This window comes from Ambystoma mexicanum, chromosome 2p (genome assembly GCF_040938575.1).
Source record: "Ambystoma mexicanum isolate Mex_15411 chromosome 2p, UKY_AmexF1_1, whole genome shotgun sequence".
Lineage (NCBI taxonomy): Eukaryota > Metazoa > Chordata > Amphibia > Caudata > Ambystomatidae > Ambystoma > Ambystoma mexicanum.
The window spans coordinates 1,379,065,903-1,379,089,684 of record NC_090923.1 but is presented as its reverse complement, the minus strand read 5'-3'; the positions used below and the strand labels follow the sequence as shown (position 1 = coordinate 1,379,089,684).

The following is a 23,782-nucleotide window of genomic DNA, read 5'->3' as shown; positions in this document are numbered from 1 at the left end:
AGGAAGCAGAGAAGCACTAAGCAGGGAGCTAACAACATGTCAGGGTGAGGTTGGGCAATTTGGCAGCAAGGGATCTACAAGCAACCAGGGGAGAAAACAGTGAGCAGTAGATTTTCAGTCTCAGGTAGAGTGAGGAGTTGAGGGTGTGTGTACCTAGCTGTTAGAGAGGAGCCTTTCCTCTAAGAGTTAAGAAAGGAAAGGAAGGAGCTGGGCTAAGCAGGTGGGTGGGGTGTACATGCAAAGGAAAAGAGGCTGTAGGGCTGCTAAAGTAGGGAAAAGGGGTGACAAATCAAGAAGCCACCAAAAGCTTAAGAGTGATTGACCGGTGGGTGGGGCTTAGGTCACATGAGCAAGATCCACATGCACCTGCTCACCAACTGCAAAGGTAAAGATGCTGGAGGGCTGCATTAGTATGGAGCAAGGGTGGGAAACCATAAAGACACCAAGAGATTAGCAGTGATTGACCGGTGGGTGGGGCTTAGGTCTGGTGACCAAGATCCACTTTGCACCTGCTCACCAAATGCAAAGGAAAAGAGGCTGGAGGGCTGCTAAAGTAGGCAAAAGGGTGGTAAATCAAGAAGGCTCCAAGAGATTAGCAGTGATTGACAGCTAGGTGGGGCTTGTGTCACGTGAACATGATCCACTTGCACCTGCTCACCAACTGCAGGTTTCAATATAATGGTTTGAAACAGCCCACATTTCTAGTCCAGAGTTGCATTTTAATAAAACAAATCTTTTTCACATGTGACTGTTGAATACAATGGAGCTCATTTTTGAGTCCCCCCGTAATTCGACAGCGTGGATTTTTGATGTTAACACTTTAGAATAGACAGGTCCCCGTCACTGAAGTTTCAAGTGCAAAAGGGGAGCGGAAAATGCAGCATACACGCTTGTGTGCTGTGCACATTGAGTAAACCCTGCCTGCCATGTACACATCTGAGGCCGCGTTTGCAATGGATTCCTTTGGAATATGCCTGGTTTTTGCTTGTGCAAACAGCCTACGGACTCCATTGGAATCCTCAGCTTGTGTGCCAACATAAAAATCCATCCCGGCCCAAATCGTAGTGTATTTGTATGTCGGAGAGGAAGGGAGCAGCACAAATGTACGTTACCTTCCATCCCTCCTCTCTGCCATACAAATACAAGAAAATTAGTTATGACGTCCATGTAAGGCGTAAAAGCGTAAAGCATGGCTTTTATGTCTTCCATTTACATTACACCCCCATAGAAAATGAGCACCAATATGTCTCTAAAGTTATATATGAGTAGTCTTAAAGTGGGCTCCAACAATTTCCTAAAATTACTGATGCTATTTTCCACATTTACAGCTGAGAGTTGCATTTTAATCTTTTTTGCATCTGACTGTTGAATGTAATATGCTTTCAAAGTTAGGCACATGCAGTCTTAAGGTGAGCCCCGGGAATTCCCTAATAATTACTGACGTTAATTTAAAAAACATATGCAGTGAAAGGTTTAAAAACACATACTTGGAATGCAGGGGCAGTAGTGCATTTTACCAACATGCCCCGATTCATGGAAAAGTTAGCATTTTTCCTGCAACATCGTAAGCCTTCGCACACAATAGAAAATGAGCGCCCGCGTATTCATGGAATCTACAGTGCAAAGTAACCGTATTTGTAAGTCACGTCCAGAAGGCCTCTTACACTCCCCCACGCAACGCATAAACAGCCAGAACAGCTACATTTACACGCTCACCCTTCAAACAGTGTGTGGGGTATCCCGGAAGCAGGCCTATATCTCGGGGATCCTGGCAGGGTCCCCCGTAACTGTTGCCGGCACACCGACAACATGCATATGACACTTTGTAAATCGAGTAAAACTTGGAAATTCTGCGTGCATATATGCACCCCTAAGTCCGATCGGAACTCTGTCTGCATGAACACACCCTAAATCCGACTAGCAAGCTCACCTTCGTGCTGCAAATCCTATGCGAAAGTGTCCTTATGCCTGCTTTCGGGTGGCAGAGAGATCGAGGGAAATCCACACAAGTCCAAGGAATATCCCACGCATTTTATTCCATGAATCAAAGAACGGGATTACACACGCCATTGGGCATGCAAGCTATTTTCTGCGCAAGTATTTCCGTGAATCGGGGCCACAAAGTCTAAAAGAGTGTTTCTCAGCCTCTCTGCAGGGCCAGGAATGATTCCTCAGAAATGTTGTCCAGCCATCCTCTGTGATTGTAATGAACGCCCACTTAAGCGTTTACGCTATTGTGTGTGTGCATAAGTATGTGTTTAATGTATGAATTCAGGATTATATTATGCAATCACATCTTACATTTACACAAACGAGATTTATAAATGTAAATTCTGAATTGTACAGACGCATGTCACCCTTACATCTGTGGAATGTTTTGTGAAAAGACTACTTGGGGACTATGGACGTTTGAGGAGAAAGTGGATATTCCCACATGTGACGCCAATATTTTTGCCTTCCTCCTTAGTCTGACAGAGTGTTATTCTAAGAAAGAGAAATCTTGCAAAAGTCCTAATTTGTATGTGATGCAGCACAGAGCCTGAAAACCAACACATGGAATATATGAGTATAAATCGTAAGAGGGTGGAACTTAAGATGGAGAAGGAGATGTTATTTTACCTAAATGGTTGCACTGACAAAATGAGAGTTTGGCATGCCTAAATTGAATTTGAAAGATTTGCAGTCAGCCCGGTGTCTCTGAAAGATTATTTGGGTAGAAGTCAAGGAGTGCTAGACTTTGTTCCATAGTTTTTTTGATAGACCAGTCTGCCAAAGGTAATTTTCTCTAAAAATCCATTTTAACCCGCTCTACAAACATACTCCCCGGCTTGAGCCTTGCCCATAGTACTTTTTACCATAATTGCACTTCACTAAATGGAGATCCATGTCTCAATGTTTCATCAACTGTATATGTTTGGTCATTTTTATTTTTTAAATGTTTTATTTCAATCTTTTTATTAATGAATGGGTATTAACAAAAAAGGAGGAACGAACAATGCGAGGAAATTATCAATTTTGGTCATATTCTGCAGATTTTGCACACATCCCCTTGGCCCACACCATTGCTTGAATTGGTTTTAAGGTAGATGGCAGTGGCACACAATGAGCCATCGTTCTTGACTAACCAAGTCTAAACCAGGTCTCAGTTAAGTTGCAGCAGCAAAAAACTCACCCGGTTCCTAGAACATTCCTCATGCACACGTCGCTGAGTTTTTCATCATAGCATTTTGCAGCATTAAATTGGTGGTATGCAAGAGTTGGGTCAGTCCGAGTCCACGAAGTAGGAGGCGTCCAAAAACCTTTTTTCACAAGTTCATCAAAATCTGAAAGTTCCAAAATATAAAATAATGAACGTGTTTGTCGAAACGTATAGGAGACCTGTTTCTAGTGTGCTTAAGCTGTGTTCAAGATCTTTTAGCGGTTGGTATTTCGGTCAATATGTTAGTTAGGTTTTTTTCTTGAACAAGGAAGTTATTAAATGCAGTAGAAAAATAAATTTGCCTACTAAAATACAACAATTAGAAAGATGTTTCTTTAAATTTATTGACATACATTTTTAAAAAGTAACTTTTAGTGTACTTTATTTTGACACATTTCACAACATATCTTCTCTAGGGAGCAGAACTATTAAATCTGGTGAGATTTTCGAGGTTCATTTGTACAAGTATTTGAATTGAGAATTCTAGATGAAGGGAGCACATAGGCCATGTGCACTAAAGCGGGATCATGTATTCATCAGGTATTGATTCAATAAAGTCATACAGTAGACATTAAACACAAGTGCACAGAATCCTGCATGATACAAAAATGAAGATAAAGGAATAACTTAAGTCTTACCATAGGACCTTAGCAAAATAGTCAAATGCGAAAGAGACATGGGGACAACTAAAACAACTGCTCGTTTTAACACGTTACGTTATATTGTGTTACTGGGATTTTTACCACACTCCACTGCCATGTGCATGGGGTCCAAGTGCCCTGGCAGATGTGAAACAGAGGAAATTGATTACATTAATGGGAGGTGAGGGAAAATGCAAGATAGCTGTGCTATTGTGTTGACATGCACAGACGGAAGTAACTTAAGCTTTCCTGTAGGTGGTTTTGTAGGAATTCTTTGTGAAAAATAAAGGGGGGGCCTTGTGTTCCTGTAGTGCCAGAATGCATTGGTTGGGCTGTGGCATGTAAGTTGGTTGTAGACGTGCAGCGCTTTGATATTTGATGTCTGTGGGGGAGAGGTGTTCAGTTGCCATGTGCAGGTAGCCTATTTGTGCTGCAACATAGAATTTGAGTGTGTTAGTGACAAGAGCAGTCTGTGCAGACCACAATGTGCAGGTTGGTGTGGGGTGCAGATCATCTTGAAGCCACATATTGCAAAATCAGAACATCGCCTAGTGAAGCCTGCGCTTGGAATGACAAGGTACCAATGGCAAACCAAACCCTTAAAGTATCAAGGCATGAAAACAATCTAAAAGGGCAAAACAACATTGTCTTCCTCCCTGATTTCTAGCCCTGGCCTCTTCATACAGTTCCTATTTCACTTTCTTACTTTGCCACTGTGCAACCTTGTTTCTCTTGCTCTCTCACTCTCCTTTTCTCTCTCCGAGTCTCTCTTTCCCCACTGTCTGTCCCTCTCTTTCTCTCAAACAGAAACGTTGTACCCCATGTGCAACAAGGATCTGGGAATTGGCACATGAGGCGAGGAGGAGGTCTGGAGAATCCACTCATTATGTGATAAGCAGAGGACTATAAGAGGCATGAACATTTGATTCAGCAAAAGGACTGTCTGAGATATGAAAACCCAAGAGCTCATTTCAACTTTTAAAATATGTTGGTTGGCAGGCTAAAGACCGTCTCACACCTTGTTCAAGTTCTTGCTGGTTGACTCTCCTGTGACCTTTGCCTGTCGGGTAGCTAACAGCGTTCATCAGGTGATCAGAGCAGGAGCAAAGATCCCAGGTCTTTTCTCCCAGAAGACAACTCTAGTGTCTTCCACAAGCCTTGGAACTCTCTTACAAAGCATATACATGCCAAAATTAGAGCAATAAGAACTGTTGCAGAGTAGTGTTGCAATAAAATCTCTCTTTGTGTCCCTCTGCTTCACTGTATTATCATACCTGTCTGTTTCCATAGATGTTTTCCTTTTAGCCGACTTTATTGCATTATTATATATTTTATTAGATTGCCTTTGGACAACAGTTTATTCTTTTTTAAATGTTTTTTTGATTTGTCATACATGTGGCTTGTATTTGAAAAAAAGCCGAATAGGCACAACAGCAATCGCCACATACTATCAAGTAAAAGAAAAAAATAATGAAAATCTTATATATACAACATTGCTAATTAATATACAAATCATCCAACAGTCTAAAAACAATATTGCAAAATCTCACAGTAAAATACATCAGATGAAAATCATTACCATTTAAACATTTCACCCATAAGTATTCCATACACAAACCGTCAATACGGTTATTATATCGAAGTAAACATTCCCTCCATATCTTCACAAGGCTATTAAAATCAATTACAAGATGTTTGATGGTTTCTATTGCGGTTTCTCCATACAATCGACAATACCTATCCTGTCTGGGCATATATCGAGGTGAGGCCCCAAGATTTCTAAATTGGGCATAGTATTAAATGTAATGGCCATTTACTTTCTAACTATATCACTATATGGGTGGGCTTTTATATAGGCCAGAGTTCTTTCCCGATCCAAATAGTACTCAAGAACCCCCCCACTATTTGATTTACTTGCCAAATCAAAAACACTTTGCTCTCTTTCTCTTGCCCATAGTAGCCTTTTAGAAGCCAATACATAGTTTTCCCTAGGCCATGGTTTTTCTTCAAGACAATATGCCAACCAAACCCTTTACAAAAGTGTACATGTACCAAAAGTGTACATATACCTGTTTCTTGTAGTTTCCTACCTAACAGATTTTTCTGTTGTAAACATAGTGCTCCACAACCAGACCTAATGCACTCAGATTTTACATAGTCAATTGGTACAGTAGGAGAGAGGCAGAGCAGTTTCCTAATAATGTTTGCTTCCAATTTGGCTAGTTTGCCTGTATACTTTCTACCCCATAATTCTGTGGCATACAGCATTATGGACCGAAACTTTGTAGTGTACAGTTTTCTTATTGTCTGCCCAGAGTGACCCTCATTGGTTCCTGGAAAAACTTGTATCGTCTTCACAGCCTGGGCGACTCGCATGTTGATCATTTCCCAGTGCTTGCTCCATTTTGGAATGACATCAAAAGCCACCCCCAAATATTTATGCTCCTTTACAATTTCCACAAGATTCCCATCAATTTGCCAAGATGTTTTTTACCCCTTTCGCTTGAATACCATTAAGCATGTTTTTTCAGTGTTGATTACTAGGTCATTATCTTACAGTAAGTCCCCAGTCTGTCTAATTTTAGCTGTAGGCTGTGTGGTGTATAATCTACCATAAATAGATCGTCCGCTTAGCTCAACCAGATGAGAAACAAATTCCCAAATTATATAGGAAAAGAGTTGTCTCCCTCTAAAGCTGCAGAAAGATCTGACAGATAAACATTAAATAAGCAGGGGGCTAGAATGCACCCCTGCTTGACAATTCTGCTAGTAGAGATCGAATCAGCTACTTTTCCAGTACAATCTAGTCATGCGCAGACACGAGTATCCATGTGCAGGGCCATTAGCATTTGTAGTAACTCCCAAGCAATTTTCCTAATCTCAAATTTTTCCTACAACATAGGTCTGTTCACAGTGTCAAATGCTGAGCTCAAATCTATAAACGCAGCATACACTGGTAGTTCATGTATGTAACATGAATACTCAATCATGATGACTAGCAATAACAGGTCACTTAACGTACCTTCTGCTTTTCTGAACCGTGTTTGACAAAAAGGGTGGATATAGTTAAGATCGTCCATGCTGTCAATTCATCCAGTAGGACCCTTGCAAATATTTTGATGGAATTCCCAATATAGCTAAGACACTGTAGTTGGATGTCAAGTTTCTTGATCCCAGCTTGTAAACTGAGAGAATTACTCTCCCTCCAACTTGCTTGGATCTTACCGGTTATGCTTATTGCTCTTAGCATCGGTAATAATGTTTCAGCCCAAAGAACTGGTGTGATTGTTAATAGCGCGTCGCTAGTGCCATCCGATGGCCCTTGAAGGGTTCAAATTCACAATCATTTCAACCAAGTAATCTGTAGATGCATTACAATGCTTTCTGCAATGACCTGGTGCGGCCTGATTCTGTGCTCTGGTGTTAGTTACTTTCTTATCGGTGACAAACCCCAATGCACGGGATAATCTCAGGGCAGTCTCAAGGGCATCTAGAGCTTCTTCGCCACCCTTTATGCTTTCAATGCTGTTAAAGTGGGATATGAAGTCTAACACTTCCTTGCATACAGCCCATTGATCTTATCAAGGTTACCTCTAATCCGGATGATCCGACTGGACCCTTGATTCACTTCAAGATTGACACAAGGTGGTACATTGAAGGGGGTGTTACCGAGGCGCAATATAGCACATACGGAAGGTGGTTGTTTTCTTCCCATATGCTTATCGCCACATATACTACTCTATCCAAATTCAGAGAGTCCACAAACAAATAATCAATTGCGGACTCAATCCTTCCATCGAAGCGTGTAAACGCCCTTTGGCTATCCCCACTACAGTAAACATTAAGCATCTTGAAACCACACTGCTGTAACAATATTAGCCAAGACAAACCTTTTCTGTCATAATTTCTTCCATACCGGGGTGCTGATTTAAAACAATGCTCACTAATGTCCCGATAGGACAGAATTTGTGCATTAAAATCTCCTCCTATTATCACAATAGTGTTTTCTTTTAGGGTCACCAACATTTGTGTCACAGTCTTCTTATTAGCCCTATGTTGCAACATATCCGGCGGATCAGAGATATTAATTAACAAAATTATTTTATTTACTTCCAGTAGAAAATCCATGATACCGCTGAGTAGATTATCTGTACTTTCAGGCATCTTACGAATAGACCAAATGTTTTTAACTGATATATGAAGGCCCCCTGTAGGTCTACGTCTAGGACCTTTTTCCACAAATGCCTCAATAGATTGTCTCCCTTCAAAGGTCAGTTCAACTAACCAAGTTTCCTGCAATAATATTATGTCAATATTTTACAATATCCACTCAGTCCCTCCTCGTTCCAGTTATGAGCAAATCCCCTAGTGTTCCAACTACATAGCAACCAGCCATGACTGTTTGCTGTCTGATTCTTGAGCATGTGAAGAAGGTACTACTGAAAAGTGCTGTATTGCACATATTCAAGGCAAGGACTTTTGGGCCAATGTGACAAGTTAAACTGGTTATTCTTCTACCCTGCTTCTCCTGCCCCCGTTCAGCCTACTTCTGCATGAGTCTGTCCTGATACATTCTGGTTTCACCATTACCATCTTGTGGCCAATGCTGGATTTGACTTTTACGGACTTCATTGATTCACGGTGCGTCACCCTTTCTCATGGTGGCCCTGAATCATCTGCATCTTGTATCCAGGCTTGTAACATTATGTGTTACTACTAACTTCTGCAATTCTATTCGCTCTCCGCTCTTGCTTCTCCACTTTTGACTGCTTACTGTCTGTTCTCTCCTCTTCTCCCTTTCTCCCTTTTCCTATCTCCTCCCATCCTCCCCTTACTTTATTCTATGCACTTACTCTATCAGAATTGTCCCTGGACCTAGTATGATAGGAACCTCATCTGTCGCCTCCCCACTTCCCTTACTTGTTCCTCTAACCGCTCTGCTACACTATCTGAAATGTCGTCAGGCCTAGTACAATAGTCGCTTGTTTTATTCCTCCCCTTCCTTTCTGCACCCCTCTTCCTCACCTTTTGTTTTTTCTGGCTCTACCAGATATGTCGTCAGGCCTAATATGGTAGTCGCCTGTTTCCATTTCCTTCCCACTCTCCCCCTCCCTTGCTTATCTATGTCTTAGCTCTTGCACTATATGAAATGTCGTCAGGCGGAGTTTGATCGTTAATTTCACATCCTTACTGTTCATGGCCTGTAAGAATGTCATTGTATTTTCCCTTGTTCCCTCCCTTGCCTTGAAGCGCTTTGAAACACATTGTGTATAGGTGCTATACAAATAAGCGATCATATTATATCATACCTCAGAGGCAACGCGCTTGCCTTGAAAGCAAGACGACGCAGTGCAACACAGGCTTGATCCCCGGGTCCGCGCTTAGAAACCTCTGGGTATTAAGTGCGTTATAAAAAACCAACTACAATTACATGTATGTCCAGTACAGACAAAAGATCGTCAGAGAGAGCAGATTACGACATAATGAGAGAGGCACGTATGCCCCTCAGGAGGACGCATTCAAGGAGGACTCATCATGTGACGCAGTAACCAGAATTTGATATCAAGAAGGACTAGATGTTAATAAATGCATGTTTGCACTAGGTGGGATATTTCGCCCAGAAAGCCTAGTGAGAGATTCCAGAATGTTCGAATCTGTCTGCTAAGGACCTACAAACATGAGAGGCAGGACTAGTTAGAGCAGCCAGTTCCCAATAGATGTAGGATGCTGTCTTCCTATATTGCAAGACAATAATAAAGCCGTTTGTCATCACCCAAAATTGAACATGGTTTATCCGACAGTAGTGAAATTATTTTGCTTTGCAGCATGACACACAGAAGAGTAAGGTTAATCAAGAGCAAGTGAAGGAGAGGTGAATGGGGTTTGCACCTGTGTCTGATCACTTGTCCATAGTATGCACTTAAAATGCCGCTCTTTTCCATCAAGATGACTGAGGACGTAAAGAAGAAGTGAATCAGTGGAAAATCATTGTCATCTGGAGGTATACCTAGTGAAATTAAAAATATGTCCTGCAATGGGTGCCGTGCAAGTATTATTATTTAGATCAAAACCATTTTCCGAGCCACTAATTGCACTTTAAAAAGGCAAGCCAATGTGAATTGGGGTAACATCCAATATATGCAATGTATGTGTTTAGGTAAGCACAACGTTTGCCAAAACAATGTGCAATTGTGTTACATTTCTATTTGAAATAGAGATTTTTTTTTTTGGGCGACTTTGTTTAGTCTAGTAAAATCTGATTTAGAGCATTTTGAACCCTATATCATAACTCTGACTCAAACAATTTTCATGTGAAAGGTGGGAGAAAATAAGGGGCAACTATTTTTGAGGTTGTTTCTTTTCTTGGTCATTTCACATAAAGGAGATTGGAAGAGCAAATGCATGTATGGTCGTGAAATGAAGGAAACATGACAACGATGTTTGTGTTTCCTGATGTAGTGACCTCTCAGGGGCCTTATCTCAGTCCCGTCTAGGTCCTTGCTTTCGATTACTGATTTCACTCTCCCTTTCCAATTTGAGTTAATGCACTACTGCTATATTAACATCTGACCGGAGGAACAATACCCTACCCATTCAGCTGGTTCAGAAGGAGGCCCTTTACCCAGTGACCACTCTAACCTGGGGTGGCCTGGGTCCACCCATGCAGCAATTGGGAGGCCGTGGAGAGGGCCATGATGCGATTGATCCGGTCACAATCTTCAATCATTTGCCATGGGGAGAGGGAGAGGAACTAGGTGTCTCATTAAGGTGCACCAGAGACGTTGTGGACTACCCAAAATATGTCTGACCTCTCTCGGTAAGATAGCACAGCAGGTTGAGCGCTCGCTGCTGCAATCTGAGCGTGATCTGCAGGTCGCAGGTTTGGATCCCGGCAAGGCCAACTCAGCCTTTCATCCTTCCGAGGTCAATAAATGAGTACCAACTTCGGTTGGGTGATATTGTATGTAAATATGTGCTCTGTAAAGCGCTTTGGATTAAGACGCTATATAAATAACACATCATTATCATTATTACTCTTTCTGAACTACTGGGATGCGAAAAATGGCCCAAAATTTCGGCCTCACAATTGCGACGGCCACAACGCCCGACTTTTTTTTTTAAACACCCTCTTTACACCACATATATATGTAGGGGGTATCGGATATTATAGTAATATGGGGCCTGATGGGAATCTCCCCTCGCATATCTATAGGGGGATTAATTTAAAAATAAAAAATCGGCATTTTCGGCCGTCGCAATTATGTGTGGTCGCAGTGATCACATAGATCCCTGGGATGCAACACAGATGCAGAATGAACACAACGAAACATTAGGGCCTGAACAAGAGGGTTCCATTGTGTCCTAGGTGACTGCCCCCTAAGTTAATGGTCCTCAGCTGAAGGCGGTTGAGCCACTGATGAGGGTGAAGGCCACCTGGCGCACAATGGAGCCTGTTAGGGATCGAACACTATCAGGGCTTGTTCAGGGAAACCTCACTGGGTTGTCCCATGACAGATCTTGACCATGCATCCTTTCGCAGTGTGTATACAACACAATGGGAAACGTTGAATGTAGCCTTTAGAGGCGGTTATAGTCTCCCCTTTCAAGCTTGTTGATTAGCCAGGGGTCTACAAACAGTGGGAAGAAGAAAGGTGAAGCATGGCATGCAGGCCTCTATAGGTACAAAGCACCTGGATTCCACACTTTCTGATTGTCAAAACAGAAGAAAACTAAACTAGAATAAATCGTATGGTATGGTAAGGTATGGTATAGTATAGTATGGTATGATAACTGCATTGCTATGGGACAGAAGCATTGTGGGCTGTCTGGGAATGTGGTAGGAGGTAGACAAAATATTACATACTAAGACTCCACATTACATTTCAGAAAAATACCAGTTCCTTTGGCAGAGATGGCAAGCACTGTAACATTATCTTTAATAGCTGTTATGTGCTTGGTGGGAAGTATTGTGTACTTGGCAGTGTCTAAGATACATCTATTTCAGAGCAACTAATTTCAGTAGAGCCACCATTTGCCATTGGGGTGACTTCACTCTTCACACTGCCGCACCCATATTATGTTATGTTGTACACTTTATTTTACTGCTCTAGTCACCTCTGTAGTGGGCTAAAGGGCTTAGGCTTAGGCTTGTCCAGATGGTGATGTATTGTGTTTTTGTCCGTGGTGTTCCGAGCTTGGTCATTGAGAGAACAGAAAAGGGCAACAGAGGGAACGGTTAAAGGAATGAAAAGGTTAAACAAACATGAAGCATTTGTACAGTTCATAGAAGCCATGAGGGGCAGGGATGGAGTTTTTGATAGTATGCATGCATGTGGAATGCGTTTAGAATGAGCAAGGTATAGCCTGCGACGAAGCTCACTACGGCCTCTAAAGCGAATGCTGCTCCTACTCCCAAAATGGCAGCCGGGTCCAGTGTTTAATCTCTCAACGGCAGCCTTAAGGCTTATTGATGCAAGCAACATCTGACCGTCCATCCGTGGGGCGTGCAGGTGGAGCCCCGGCTCGATCTGAAGAATCTGCCCATTGGAAACTGTGGCATGGGGGGTCTGACTGCTGAAGGCGACAGAGCGAAGAGGCACTGAAGACGCGGGTAAGCGGGTAAGAAGTCCCCGTTGAGGAGTGTTCAGGCAGCCTGCCGCAAATGCAGTGGTCGCATGGCTTGGCTTACTTGGCCCTTGGAGCACACCCGGTGGATCTCCACACCGCCTGGAGTGTACTGATGTTACGGTGTTGGCGACCCCGTGTGGCAGAGCGGGGACGGCGTGGCTTGGTCAAACTGGCTCCTGCTGAGCACCCGGAGCTAACAACAGTAAATCTCCGGGAAGGAGGCGTTAACAGCAGTGGTAGCTGGAGCATATTGCTTTGATGAGTTTTGGAGGCTTATCCTGGCATATAGCTTGGGCATGGACTCTCTCTTTGCTGCATAAATGAAGCACACAATTCTAAGCAGGGTCTATTTGATATCTGGCAGTGTGGAGTAAGGGCACATGGGCAGTAGCCCGCTGGACTATGAGTTTTGCAGTGCATTGGGGAGCACCCTGAAGAGGATAAGGAGCATTTGAATAGAGAACCTGCGCTACACACTTGGGAGGTTAATGTGGATTGTTGGAAGTTAAGAGTGTCGGGAGCGCGAAGCACAGACAGATGCACGGGTGCCCACTCTCTTTCAGCCTGGTCTGGACTTTTGAGTGCCCACAACTCCCTCCAGTGCTCCGGGTGGGCTATGCATATAAGGATTGAGCCCAACTCTGATTGAGAGGGGCCGAGGTGATAGAACACAGTTAAGCCTGGCCTGGGGAATGGGGGACAAATGTCCGGTTGTGGAATCCAATGGGAGGCAAACTTGCAGGGTCACAGATTGTGCCAAGGGCTTCACTCGCTGGCTGTGGCAGGTGGGGAGAAGGCCTTATCGGAGAGGCCATAGTGAGAGAACGAACATCCTGGATGGTGGCGGCTGGGCAGTGTCCTAATTGCTTGGATTCATGAGAGCCCTCATCTAAGCCGGTGGCACCTGCAATACTTCGGCCCCTTGAGGCTACCATGGAGAAGCAAGCCACAAAGCAGAAAGGGCCTTTGTCAGGGGATATAAAGATGCAAATGCAGGGATAAGACACACAGTAGCGGCCACAGCAGCTGAAGGCAGCCCAGATACACTCCCCACCTCTTTCCCGCCAGAGATGGAGGACCCACGAACAAGGAGGTCTGATTTGATGGCAATGTTGATGGAGCTTAAGAAGGATATTAAGGACAGTGTCGCCGACCTCACCAAAGCCATCTCGGATCTTAATAAGAATTTCCTTGAGCAGAGTGGATGAGGTGGACACAACATTATGTGAGCAGGGGCATGACCATGACAAATTGGCGCAGCAAGTTGGTACCTTGGAGCAGCAAAGGGAGCAGGTCCTCAACAAACAGGAGGAGACTGAAAATAGATCCCGGCAGAATAATATACACATCCATGGGATCCCTAAATAGGTACCAGATGTGGACCTGCAGGAATATGTGACAGCACTTTTCCAATACTTTCTAAAAGAGTCCGCTGAGTGCAAGATTGTCTTGGACCGCACCCACCGCGTTTACTCCTCTTAGCAAATTGGCAGAAACTTGGCCCTTTATGTCTTGCCTAGAATCCACCTGTTACAGATGAAGGAGGAAATCATGAGGGCGGCCCAAAAGCAAGAAGCAGTGCAGTTCAGGGAAGCTCTGATGACTCTCTTCCAGGACCTGGCACAGGCGATACTGCTCAGGCAAAAACGCATGCGAATGTTCATGGGATGGCTCAAGTCCAAAGATGTACGCTACTGATTGCCATGCAGCCTGTAATTTGAATGGCACGGTCAACAATATACCATCTCCAAGGAGGAAGAGGCTGCAGAATTGATGGAGGGGAACAACAAGCACCATCCTACAACCCAGAGGCAGGCCAGGACAACAATGAGAAAACCACACCTCTACCTAAGAGAGAACGACGGAAGACGGTGCGCCCACTCCTGAAAGGGAGGAGTAGGGGAGGCCGAAATGCGGCACCCACTTGACCAGGGGTATATAATGCTGATTAGTGGTAAAGATGTTGGATCGTTTATCTCTGTATTTGGGGGATGAGCTGTGTGAATTTGCCAGCTATACGAGACATGTCCGGCAAGGCTCTAGGTTAAGGGATTTTGTAGGTATACTTACATGAGCAAGGCCAAATGAAATCAGGGGGGATAGGGAGCCTGGGGGCAAGCGTGGATACTGTAGAAGAGTCCCATTTACACCGGGCGGTATAGGCTAGACTGGCGTTAGCTCGCTTTCTTAGGGAATTGTATTTTATTGAAACATGGCGATTCTTTCATCCCAGGTCCGGGCATACACGCATCACTCTGTGGCACAGAGAGGGTTCTCCTGCATCGACATGATGCTAGTCTTGGACTCCTTTATACCACAGGTGACAGAATTGGAGAAAGCATCACAATACTTGACAGCTCATGACCCGGTTATCCTCCGAGCTAAGCCTCTGGAGTCAATCCCGAAAGTCTGTAGACCTTGGTGGTTGAATGACTTGATATTGAGAGACTAATCCCTGAGAACCCATATGGAAACAACTATGAGAAACTACCTTCGAGTGAACGACACAGAGGAGTAGATTGGGGTGCTAGCAAGCCTGTTATGAAAGGGAAGTTTATAGTGCGGTCCTCAGTGTCTTGCGGGAAAAGGAGCTTTGAGGGTGGGGCTAGGGTGGGTAAAGAGGCAGAGGATTTGCGCAAAGCCCAGGGATCCCAGAAAGCCTGGTGTACCCTCATGAAGGCTAGGGAGAAATTGGAAGCGCATCTGGTAGATAGATTGGTGCAACTAATCATACAAACTAAGCATACTATATAAGACAGGGTAAAGTCAATCGATTCCTAGAAGCAAAACTGGAAAAAAATCATAGCACACAATTGAAGAACTCGGCGGGGGCCCTCAAAAGAGGGGGAGACATAGAAAGTGGATATTATGCAAGCCTTCTATACCAGGATCCTAAAAAGGGAGAATCTAGATGGAGAAGCCGAGCAAGCCTTTCTGGGAAAATTAGACATACCCCGCAAAACAGATGAAGACAGATTGCTATTATAAGCTCTGTTTGCAGAGGAGGAGGTGAGTTAGTTCTCTTGTGGGAATAAGGCTCCAGGGCCGGATGGGTTCGGGAATCTGTACTATAAAGCATTCTGGAATATCTTAATTTGCTCATTAACCAAATTGTTTAATCAGTGAGGGATACAGGTAGAGTTTCCAGGGACATGGGTCCCTCCACGACCACTTTAGTGGTGAAACCTGGAAAGGACCCGAACGAGTGTACTAGCTGTTGACCCATCACTTTGCTTAGTGAAGATGCTAAGCTTTACGCAAAGGTCCTGGCTCAGGGTCTTATGCAGGTGCTACCAAAAAATCATACACTCTGATCAAGCAAGGTTTATCATGGGAAGGCATATGCAAGACAACATACGGAGGGCGGTGAATGTGGCAATATGGGGACGCAGGACTGATCAAAAGTTTTCCATTTTAGCAGTGGATGCAACCAGAGCGTTTGACAGTCTGGGTTGGGGCTTTCAGAGGGATTTGGTTTCAGGCCAACCTTTACACAAATGACATTGGCCAATCTTCAGATCCCCTCTATGAAACTACACATTAATGGGGATCACTTGAGTGCAATCCCAATCAAACGGGGCACTCGGCAGGGAAGCCGCTGTCGCCACTCATATTTGCCATGGCTATAGACCCATTGGCACAGGCGATTGGGGCAGACCCGGAAATATATGGGGTTTCAGTTAAGGGAGACAGGCACAAGACTGCATTATATGCTGATTATATATTGCTGTTCCTCTGTAACACAGCATGTTCGCTCCCAGAGGTGATGTCTCTTTTAGAAGAATGTTCTCAGGTCTCTGGCTTCCGTATTAATTTCTCCAAATAAAAAGTACTTAATATCACGAAAGACACTGCACTGGTAGCTTGGCTGTTGCTTGAATTTCCCCTTAATTTGGGAGAGGGACGGAATAGAATATTTGGGTGTGACCTTGACCCCCACACACGAAGGCTTTTTTGCAGCTAAAATCCAAGGGATTTGGAAGGCTCTATTGGGTGACCTCAAGAGGTGGGAGATGCAGGAGCTTTCTTGGTTCGCCCGCCTAATGGCAATTAATATGACTCTACTGCCTAGACTTTTATATACTGTGAGTTCCCTGCCAATACAAATCCCTGTACAGATGATTAAACACCTACAGAGGGAGGTCTTGTGCTTCATATGGGGGGAAGAAGCCCGTGCTGCTCAGAAGGTTCCTTTTTTGATATCCAGGGATGTGGGTTTGTTGGTCCCTGAGATTGCCCGCTATATTCTGGCAGCACAGCTAGCCCCTATGTTGCAGTGGTCCTCGAAGGAACACCCAAAAGTTTGGTCTGAGTTGGAACAGAGTACCACAGACATCCCACTGGTGTACATGGGCTTTCTGGGGCCATCGACTCGGGGAGCGGGTGACACATTACTCATCACCACAAAGAACACACTAGCATACTGGGACAAAGCATTACGAGAAAAGAAACTGAGGCCAGGGCTAGGCCCATTCACAATGATGTGTTAAAACGCTGACTTTATGCCGGGCAGGTCCCCTAGTTTTTGGATGATTTGGACCGGACAAGCGACACCAACCCTTAGTGACTTCTACCAGAATGGGGTCCCACTACAATTTGAAGACTGCAAAGTGAATTTCCAGGTGCCGGAACAAGAATGATTTCACTACATGCAGGTTAGAAACTGGATCTCAAACAGTGGGCTTAGAGCTTACGATGAAAGCGTGGTCTCCAAAAAGGGGTGTTTCAAGGCTATACCATTTACGAGATGGGGATGAACCGGGGGATGCTATACCATACATGTCTACATCGGAACAAGACCTGGGGGTTGCCATATCTCAATAGGAATGGGGACAGATTTGGTTTCAAGCACTTGAGAGCTCCAAGAGCAAGGCCATCAAAGAATCAATATATTAGGTCTGCTTTTGGTGGTACATGACGCCACAGCGATTACACTCCATTAACAGTGAGATTTCTTCCCTATGTTGGCGGATGTTTGGCCTGGTGGGGGACCTGGGTAATATGTGTGGACATGACCAAAGGCACAGGCTTTTTGTAAAGAAATCCTGAGTCATATTAAAGACATATTGGGCGTACAACTTGCTTATAAACCAACAATGATATTTCTGGGTGCAGTGGCTGATGGGCTAAATGATGCTAGCGGGGCTTGAGCTGCCCTTATCACTCACATGCTTACAGTGCCAAGGATTACTTTGGCCCATGGTTGGATAACTGAACAGCCCCCCTTAATAGCCATGTGATGGGTCAGAATTGTGGAGAATTATGGCGATGGAGAAAGTGTGTGCCTTGACTAACGGTAAATACCAACACATTTGGCAATATGGCTTCCATTTCATGATTATGTATCGGACAGAGGGCACAATTACTTAAAACCTGCTCTTCTCGTAGTTACTCGGTCCTCTGAAAGGAACCTTCAAGGCTCTGGACATGGAGGTGAGCCCATGGGTGCAAAGATAAATTAAAATACCTGATAATTGGAGGAACTCAGAAGTACCACCATTGGGTCTGAAAGTTTAGTGGGGGATTGGGTAGTTGTGTAATGGTTAAAATTGATGTGAACTCAGTCTTCTATGATACTGCTTAATTTGTGGGACTATCTGTTATTGCATTGGAAATCTATATCATATGCTTTCAATGCCAGGCTGCTGTTCCAATTACAACTGAATAAAGCTTTGATAAAAAAATATGTGCAATGCTCCTGAGAACGAGCATATGCCCGTGTGAGCAGTTTCTATTACCTACAACATTGGAGTTGGTGGATTTTAGCTTTCAAATTTTGCCTTTCAAATGATGCCTGAAAAGCACTCTGAAAATCACCAGTGTAAAAACAAAAATAATAAAATAGACACACAGGTGGAGAGAAATTATTTGTATGGACCGTCCCTCAGAGTGCCATAATTGCATGCCAATCTAGTGAGGGAAGGCGTGGGAGGGAATAATGCAATACGCTGCACAGTTGAGGATGCCTACACAGGGGGCTGTGTGTGTTGTGTTACATGACTGTCACCACAAACATATTTGATAAGCTTGTTCCTTGTGCATTGCTGGTATTTTGAAGTAGGAATGAAATGGACAAAAGCAGGACTGTCTTCAGGTCCAAAGAGTAGAAAATGAGTTTGAAACACCAATGAATGTGCTTCAAAACTGACTCAAGGTCAAGGTAAATGGTGCTCTGGGCAGATAACACACTTCAAAACCTTTTACAAACATAGGCACTGAAACCTTTCAAAACACAAATGATTTTGGGCCAAAAGGAACGCCCAGACTAGTCACTTTGCTGAGAGCAGGATAAAATGGGGTTTAGTCAGTAGACACGATTAGAAACTAAATTGCAACACACACTGCCACAACACGGCGGTAGTCTGTTTTTACTCCACATGCTGAGTGATTCTGTCAGGTTAGACGGTTAAGGACTGCACTTGTCCTGTCCTCTTGGTCTTGGGTTTTGTGAATTTTTTTAGGAGAGACATCTATATGGAATAAAAAGGGAGTTTCATCAGAATGGCCCTAATTACGAGTCTGCCGATAACCCGCCTGTGCTACCAAACGGGATAACAGCAGACTTGCCTTACCGTTACCGGTGCCCGATATCCCTGAGGTACCGGGATATCACAGGTACCAGGAACTGCAGTAAGTTTACATCCAATGGAGTGCCATAGAGCTACATGGGATGGGAACTACTGAATCACTGGAGTGAGCCAGTGTGGTAACAATGCCGGAGCCGATAGTACCAGCATTTTTTCCGCCATTGTTACCGGACCGGCTCACTATAGCTTTTCTCTGCAACTCAGTCTTTCATGGTATTCTGTCATGTTACGATAGCGCCCTAATGCCTGTACGGTTCTCTTTAACCATCCTTACTACAGCTCATGTGCCATGTCAAGGTTGTCTCAGCCATTTATGGTGTTGCTGGTCAATGTTCATTAGATAAGGATACTGCTGAGCCCAGAGGACTACTTAACGTTAGCCTTGGCTGCCATGCCTGCTGGTTCACGGGATCCGCCACAAGCACAGCATTTTCCATCTGCTTTCAAAACGGCTGCCAGACCATTCTATACGCAGTGGAAATTGTCGAGCAGGTTGCCTTGGCGACTTTGCGGTTTTTGGAGACGCCAGGCAACTATGGTTTCCATGCTTCTACAACGTCACGTGACAACGCAGTGCCTCGGACTGGTGCTGTGACCTGCGTGGACTCTATTTAAATAATTTTAGTGTAATGGTCGAGTGCTTCTGATTGTGGTTTTTACTACTGAAGCTTTGGTTGTTATTACCTGCTACCTAGCGATTCCTGGAATACTTCTTCTGTCCTAACGACCCAGCAACGATCTACGGACTTCTACTGGCTGCACCCTCTTGCCTCTGTTTGCTACCGGCTCCTGACGACTCAGCTTACGGCACAGACTTCTTCTGGCTCTGTCCATGTTCTACGTTTGGTACCAGCTCCTGACGACTCGGCTTTCTATATTACCGCATAACGTGGCTCCTTTGATATAACAGAGTCAAGGCTCTGTCTTTTTTCATACCCGGAATCCAACCCGGGGTTCCTCTTTGTTAATTTCTCTCATTTTACTTTGAGTACACAAACCACTTGCTTACGCTTCAACTAAGGGACATTCTACAGTGTTTACTGATGCAAAGCAAGGCATTTTTCACACATTATAAGACTTGGATCCACATGGTACTTTGTCACCCAATCATCCTCTGCAGCTCCATGTACTTGCTCAGTGCACTGGACTGTGTTGACCTCTGCTGTTTATGTGCACCACCCCGGCTCTAGAAGCAACCCTTGTGCCGTCCGGGTTAGAATCCCTTACTAACCTTCCCTTCCTTTCTTGTTATGTTTGTCCACTACTACCTTACCTGGATCAAGTACATTGGATGATCAGCTGACTTCCTCTCTGGTAAGAAATATCAACAGGGGTGTAATTCTTGAATAAGAGAAAGGGGTGGGGATCGTTTCAAGCTTTTCATTACTCCTCCTCTTGCTTTCCTAGGGGAAGACAAGGTGGAAACATAACACTGCACCTCACAAGGTTTCATCCCTACCAGCAATCCGGTGTGCTTCCTGTCCTTGGGGAACCTCGCCCTTTCAATTGATCTACTCCTCCCGCTGTATTTGGTTAACAGCTGGTGAGGTGCATCATTGGGAAGGTCTCTTGTCAACTGAGTAGTGGCTTTCCGAATTCCGATCTGAGCCATCAGAGCCCAACTGGTATTTGATTTCCCAGACGGTTTGTTCCTTGGCTTTGGTAAGTTATTTTTTCCAATTGGGTTACTGCACAGTTAGTGACGGATTGTGACGGAATCAGAAGCCTAATACAACTCAAACAATGGAAGTCACAGAGACCTTAACCCAGTTAATACAGTTGGTCACCAACTTCAGAAATGACATGACTACAGCACATGACTCAATGCATCACAGCATAGATGTCTTGCAGGATGCAGTGCATACGTCATCTCAGGGTGGCACACTTTCCGGTGCTACGACAACAGGTCCGGTTTCACACTTCTTAGACAAGACCCTGTATCCGTACTCATGTCAACCCAGTTCCCGTTGGCACCTCCTGGACGGTTTAATGGTGATCCCAAGGCATATAGAACCTCTGTAAATCAGTGTAGGCTCCATTTCCTCTGTCGTCCTGTGTCTTTCCCTGCTTTGACTATCAAGGCGGCTTTTGAGTTATCCTATATTGGGGGAATGTCAGCTGCTTGGGCCAATCCACTGCTCGAGACTGTGACAGCTCTTCTTTATGATTGTGATGCTCTCTTTACTGCCATGAGTAAGGTTTTCGACATGAGATACAAGATGCAAGCAACAGACCTGCAACTGCCCAACCTGCAGCAGGATAATCTTTCCCTATTGTCATGTTTGGCCACATTCAATCAGCTCGCAGCTGAAACAAACTGACCTGAAGTCAAGAAGGCGGCAGTCTTCTATAAAGGGCTGTCTGAGAAATTAAAAGACACCCTCGCTACTGTTCCTATTGTCCCCACTATATTCGCAGAGCTTGTAGATTTAATCCTTCAATTCGATGCTTGCAGGACAGAAAGGAAGGTATAAAAGAAAAGACAATTGCTGCCTCTTCTGCATATTGACAATCCTGTTTTTACATCTTCTGACCCAGAACCGGTGCAGATCGGGCCGGTACGTGGGCAGTTGCCTACCGCAGAGAGGGAAAATCGCAGGAAAAACAATCTATCTATGTACTGTGGCTCTGCCGACCATCTTTTAAGCACCTGCCCAAAGAAACCTTCAAGAGCTGGCAATAGTAAGGGTCCCTTTGCTGGGTTTGAGTTCGGACTCCACTTCGTCATTAACACATGCACCTGTTGTGCTTCCAGTGTCCCTGGTATTCAACACTAGAATGATCCGAGTCAATGCTGTAATTTATTCAGGAGCAACCAATAACTACATGGATGCCCAATATGCCAAGGCTTCCGGTATTCCTGTACAAACGAAGGTAACTCAGAATCTGTGAATGCAGTTGACGGCACGGCTTTGTCTTCAGGCATGGTTAGTGAACAGACTATTTCTATGCAGATGTGTACTGAAGCGGGACTGTTAAAGATGGCGTCTCTAGGGCGCTGAGTACCTGAACTTCCGGTAGTTGATCGTGGTGAGGTCGCCAGGCTGTCCGACAGATGACTGCAGAAGATGTAACGCGAGAAACCAGTGCAGCCCTCTCCCTGGTGTCAACAGGGCTAGGGGTGGACCAGCTCCCAACGCCACAAGCGTGCACCTCCCTGATTCTCGTGGCACCGGGGCAGTCTGGAGGGCCGGTGCTTGCGGACTGTATGCCGGAACCCGCTTCTGAGAGGTCCCCAAAAATAGGCTGAAGATTTAAGGCTAATGTCCACAAAAGAAGTAGCAAGATTCCAGGAAACGGCTGGGGACCAATAGTTGAGCAGAGTAGGTAGTCCAAGGCAGTGACTGCAAGGCACAAGGAAGGCAGCAGGCAAGTTGGCTGGTCTGAGGAGAGCAGTCCGAGGCAGTAGCTGCAAGGCTCAGGGAAGGCAGCAGGCAAGTTGGCTGATCAGGAGGGATTAGTCCATAGCAGTATGGCTGGGCAACAGGAAGGCTGCAACAGGCAAGGCAGAAGAGAAGCAAGGCTGGGAGGGAAGGAGAAGAGCTAGGCAGCCTAAGGGAACCAAGGGAAGGGAGGACCAAAACCAAGGAAACAGGAGGGAACAGGAGGAACAGGAATCCAACAAGGAGGAAATGGGCGAAGCGGAAGGCTGCAGGAGCGAAAAGCACGATCTGGGAACAAACCGCGTTGAGACGCGGTGAGTCTCAAGATTCCATCCCTTAAATAGGGCTGGCAGCACCCGGGAGGCTTGGAACGCAAGCCGTGCTGTCCCCGAGTGCTGCCGTGCCCAGAACGAGGCTTGGGAAGCAAGCTTGTGGCTTCCCAAGTGTCTCGTGGACTGCGCATGCGCGAAGAACAAAACGCGGCCTTCCGCGCATGCGCAAATCCCGAGACACAGAAACCCCGGAAGCGCCGAGTGCCACAGAAGACCGCGGTTCCCCCAGCCGGTATCGGGGATAGCAGAGCCAGGATGGGGCGCGCCGGGACCCATAGGTGTGCCCCCTACGACAGGTAAGTGGTGATGTGGTAACAGGGACATACTGAAGAGGTGATATTCAATATCATTGCCGCTCCTCAGTTCAAAGTCATACTAGGCCTGACTTCGTTGTCATTATATAACCCTGTCATAGACTGGGTGGCATGTCTGATGCAGTTTTCTTCGTCATATTGCGATGAACACTGTTTTCAGTCCCATAGGATTCTCCTTGTTTAGCCTTCATTGATCTAGCCCAATCCATTGGGTCTGTTTCGGCTCAACCCAATCCTGTAACTCAGAATATGCTGCTTTCTCTGATGTGTTTGATAAGGGTATGTCTGAACAGTTAGCACCTCATAGGCCATACGACTTTCCCATTGAGCTCGTTCCTGGGTCTAATATTCCTACTGGTAGGGTTTATTCTTTGAACCGTCAGGAGGATCTAGTCCTCAAGCACTACATTGACAAGGCTCTACAGCTGAGGTTCATATGCCTGTCACATTCACTGGCGGCTTCGCCGTTGTTCTTTGTCCCAAAAAAGGAAGGGGACTTGAGACCCTGTATTGCTTACAGGGCTTTCAACGCAATCACGGTCAAAAACTAGGATCCTCTGCCATTGATATTGGTGCTCCTGGACCAGTTAGGTTTGACTATGATTTTTACAAAGTTAGACCTACGGGGAGCGTACAATCTTGTCCGTAACAGAGAGGGCGATGAATGGAAGACTGCCTTCAAGACGCGGTATGGTCTT

General features: G+C 45.0%; 1 protein-coding gene across 2 annotated transcripts in view; it reads right to left on the bottom strand.

Moving 5' to 3' along the window:
* Positions 1-23,782, bottom strand: part of LOC138567513 (UPF0764 protein C16orf89 homolog) — a 280,249-nt gene that overhangs the window by 242,902 nt on the left and 13,565 nt on the right. For both annotated transcript variants that reach the window (XR_011302232.1, XM_069645783.1), the window contains exon 3: positions 3,173-3,323. Coding sequence is in view for 1 of the 2 variants with exons in the window: in XM_069645783.1 (XP_069501884.1) it covers positions 3,173-3,323 (151 nt within the window). In the remaining variant the exon portion in view is untranslated. The remainder of the gene's footprint in view (positions 1-3,172; positions 3,324-23,782) is intronic.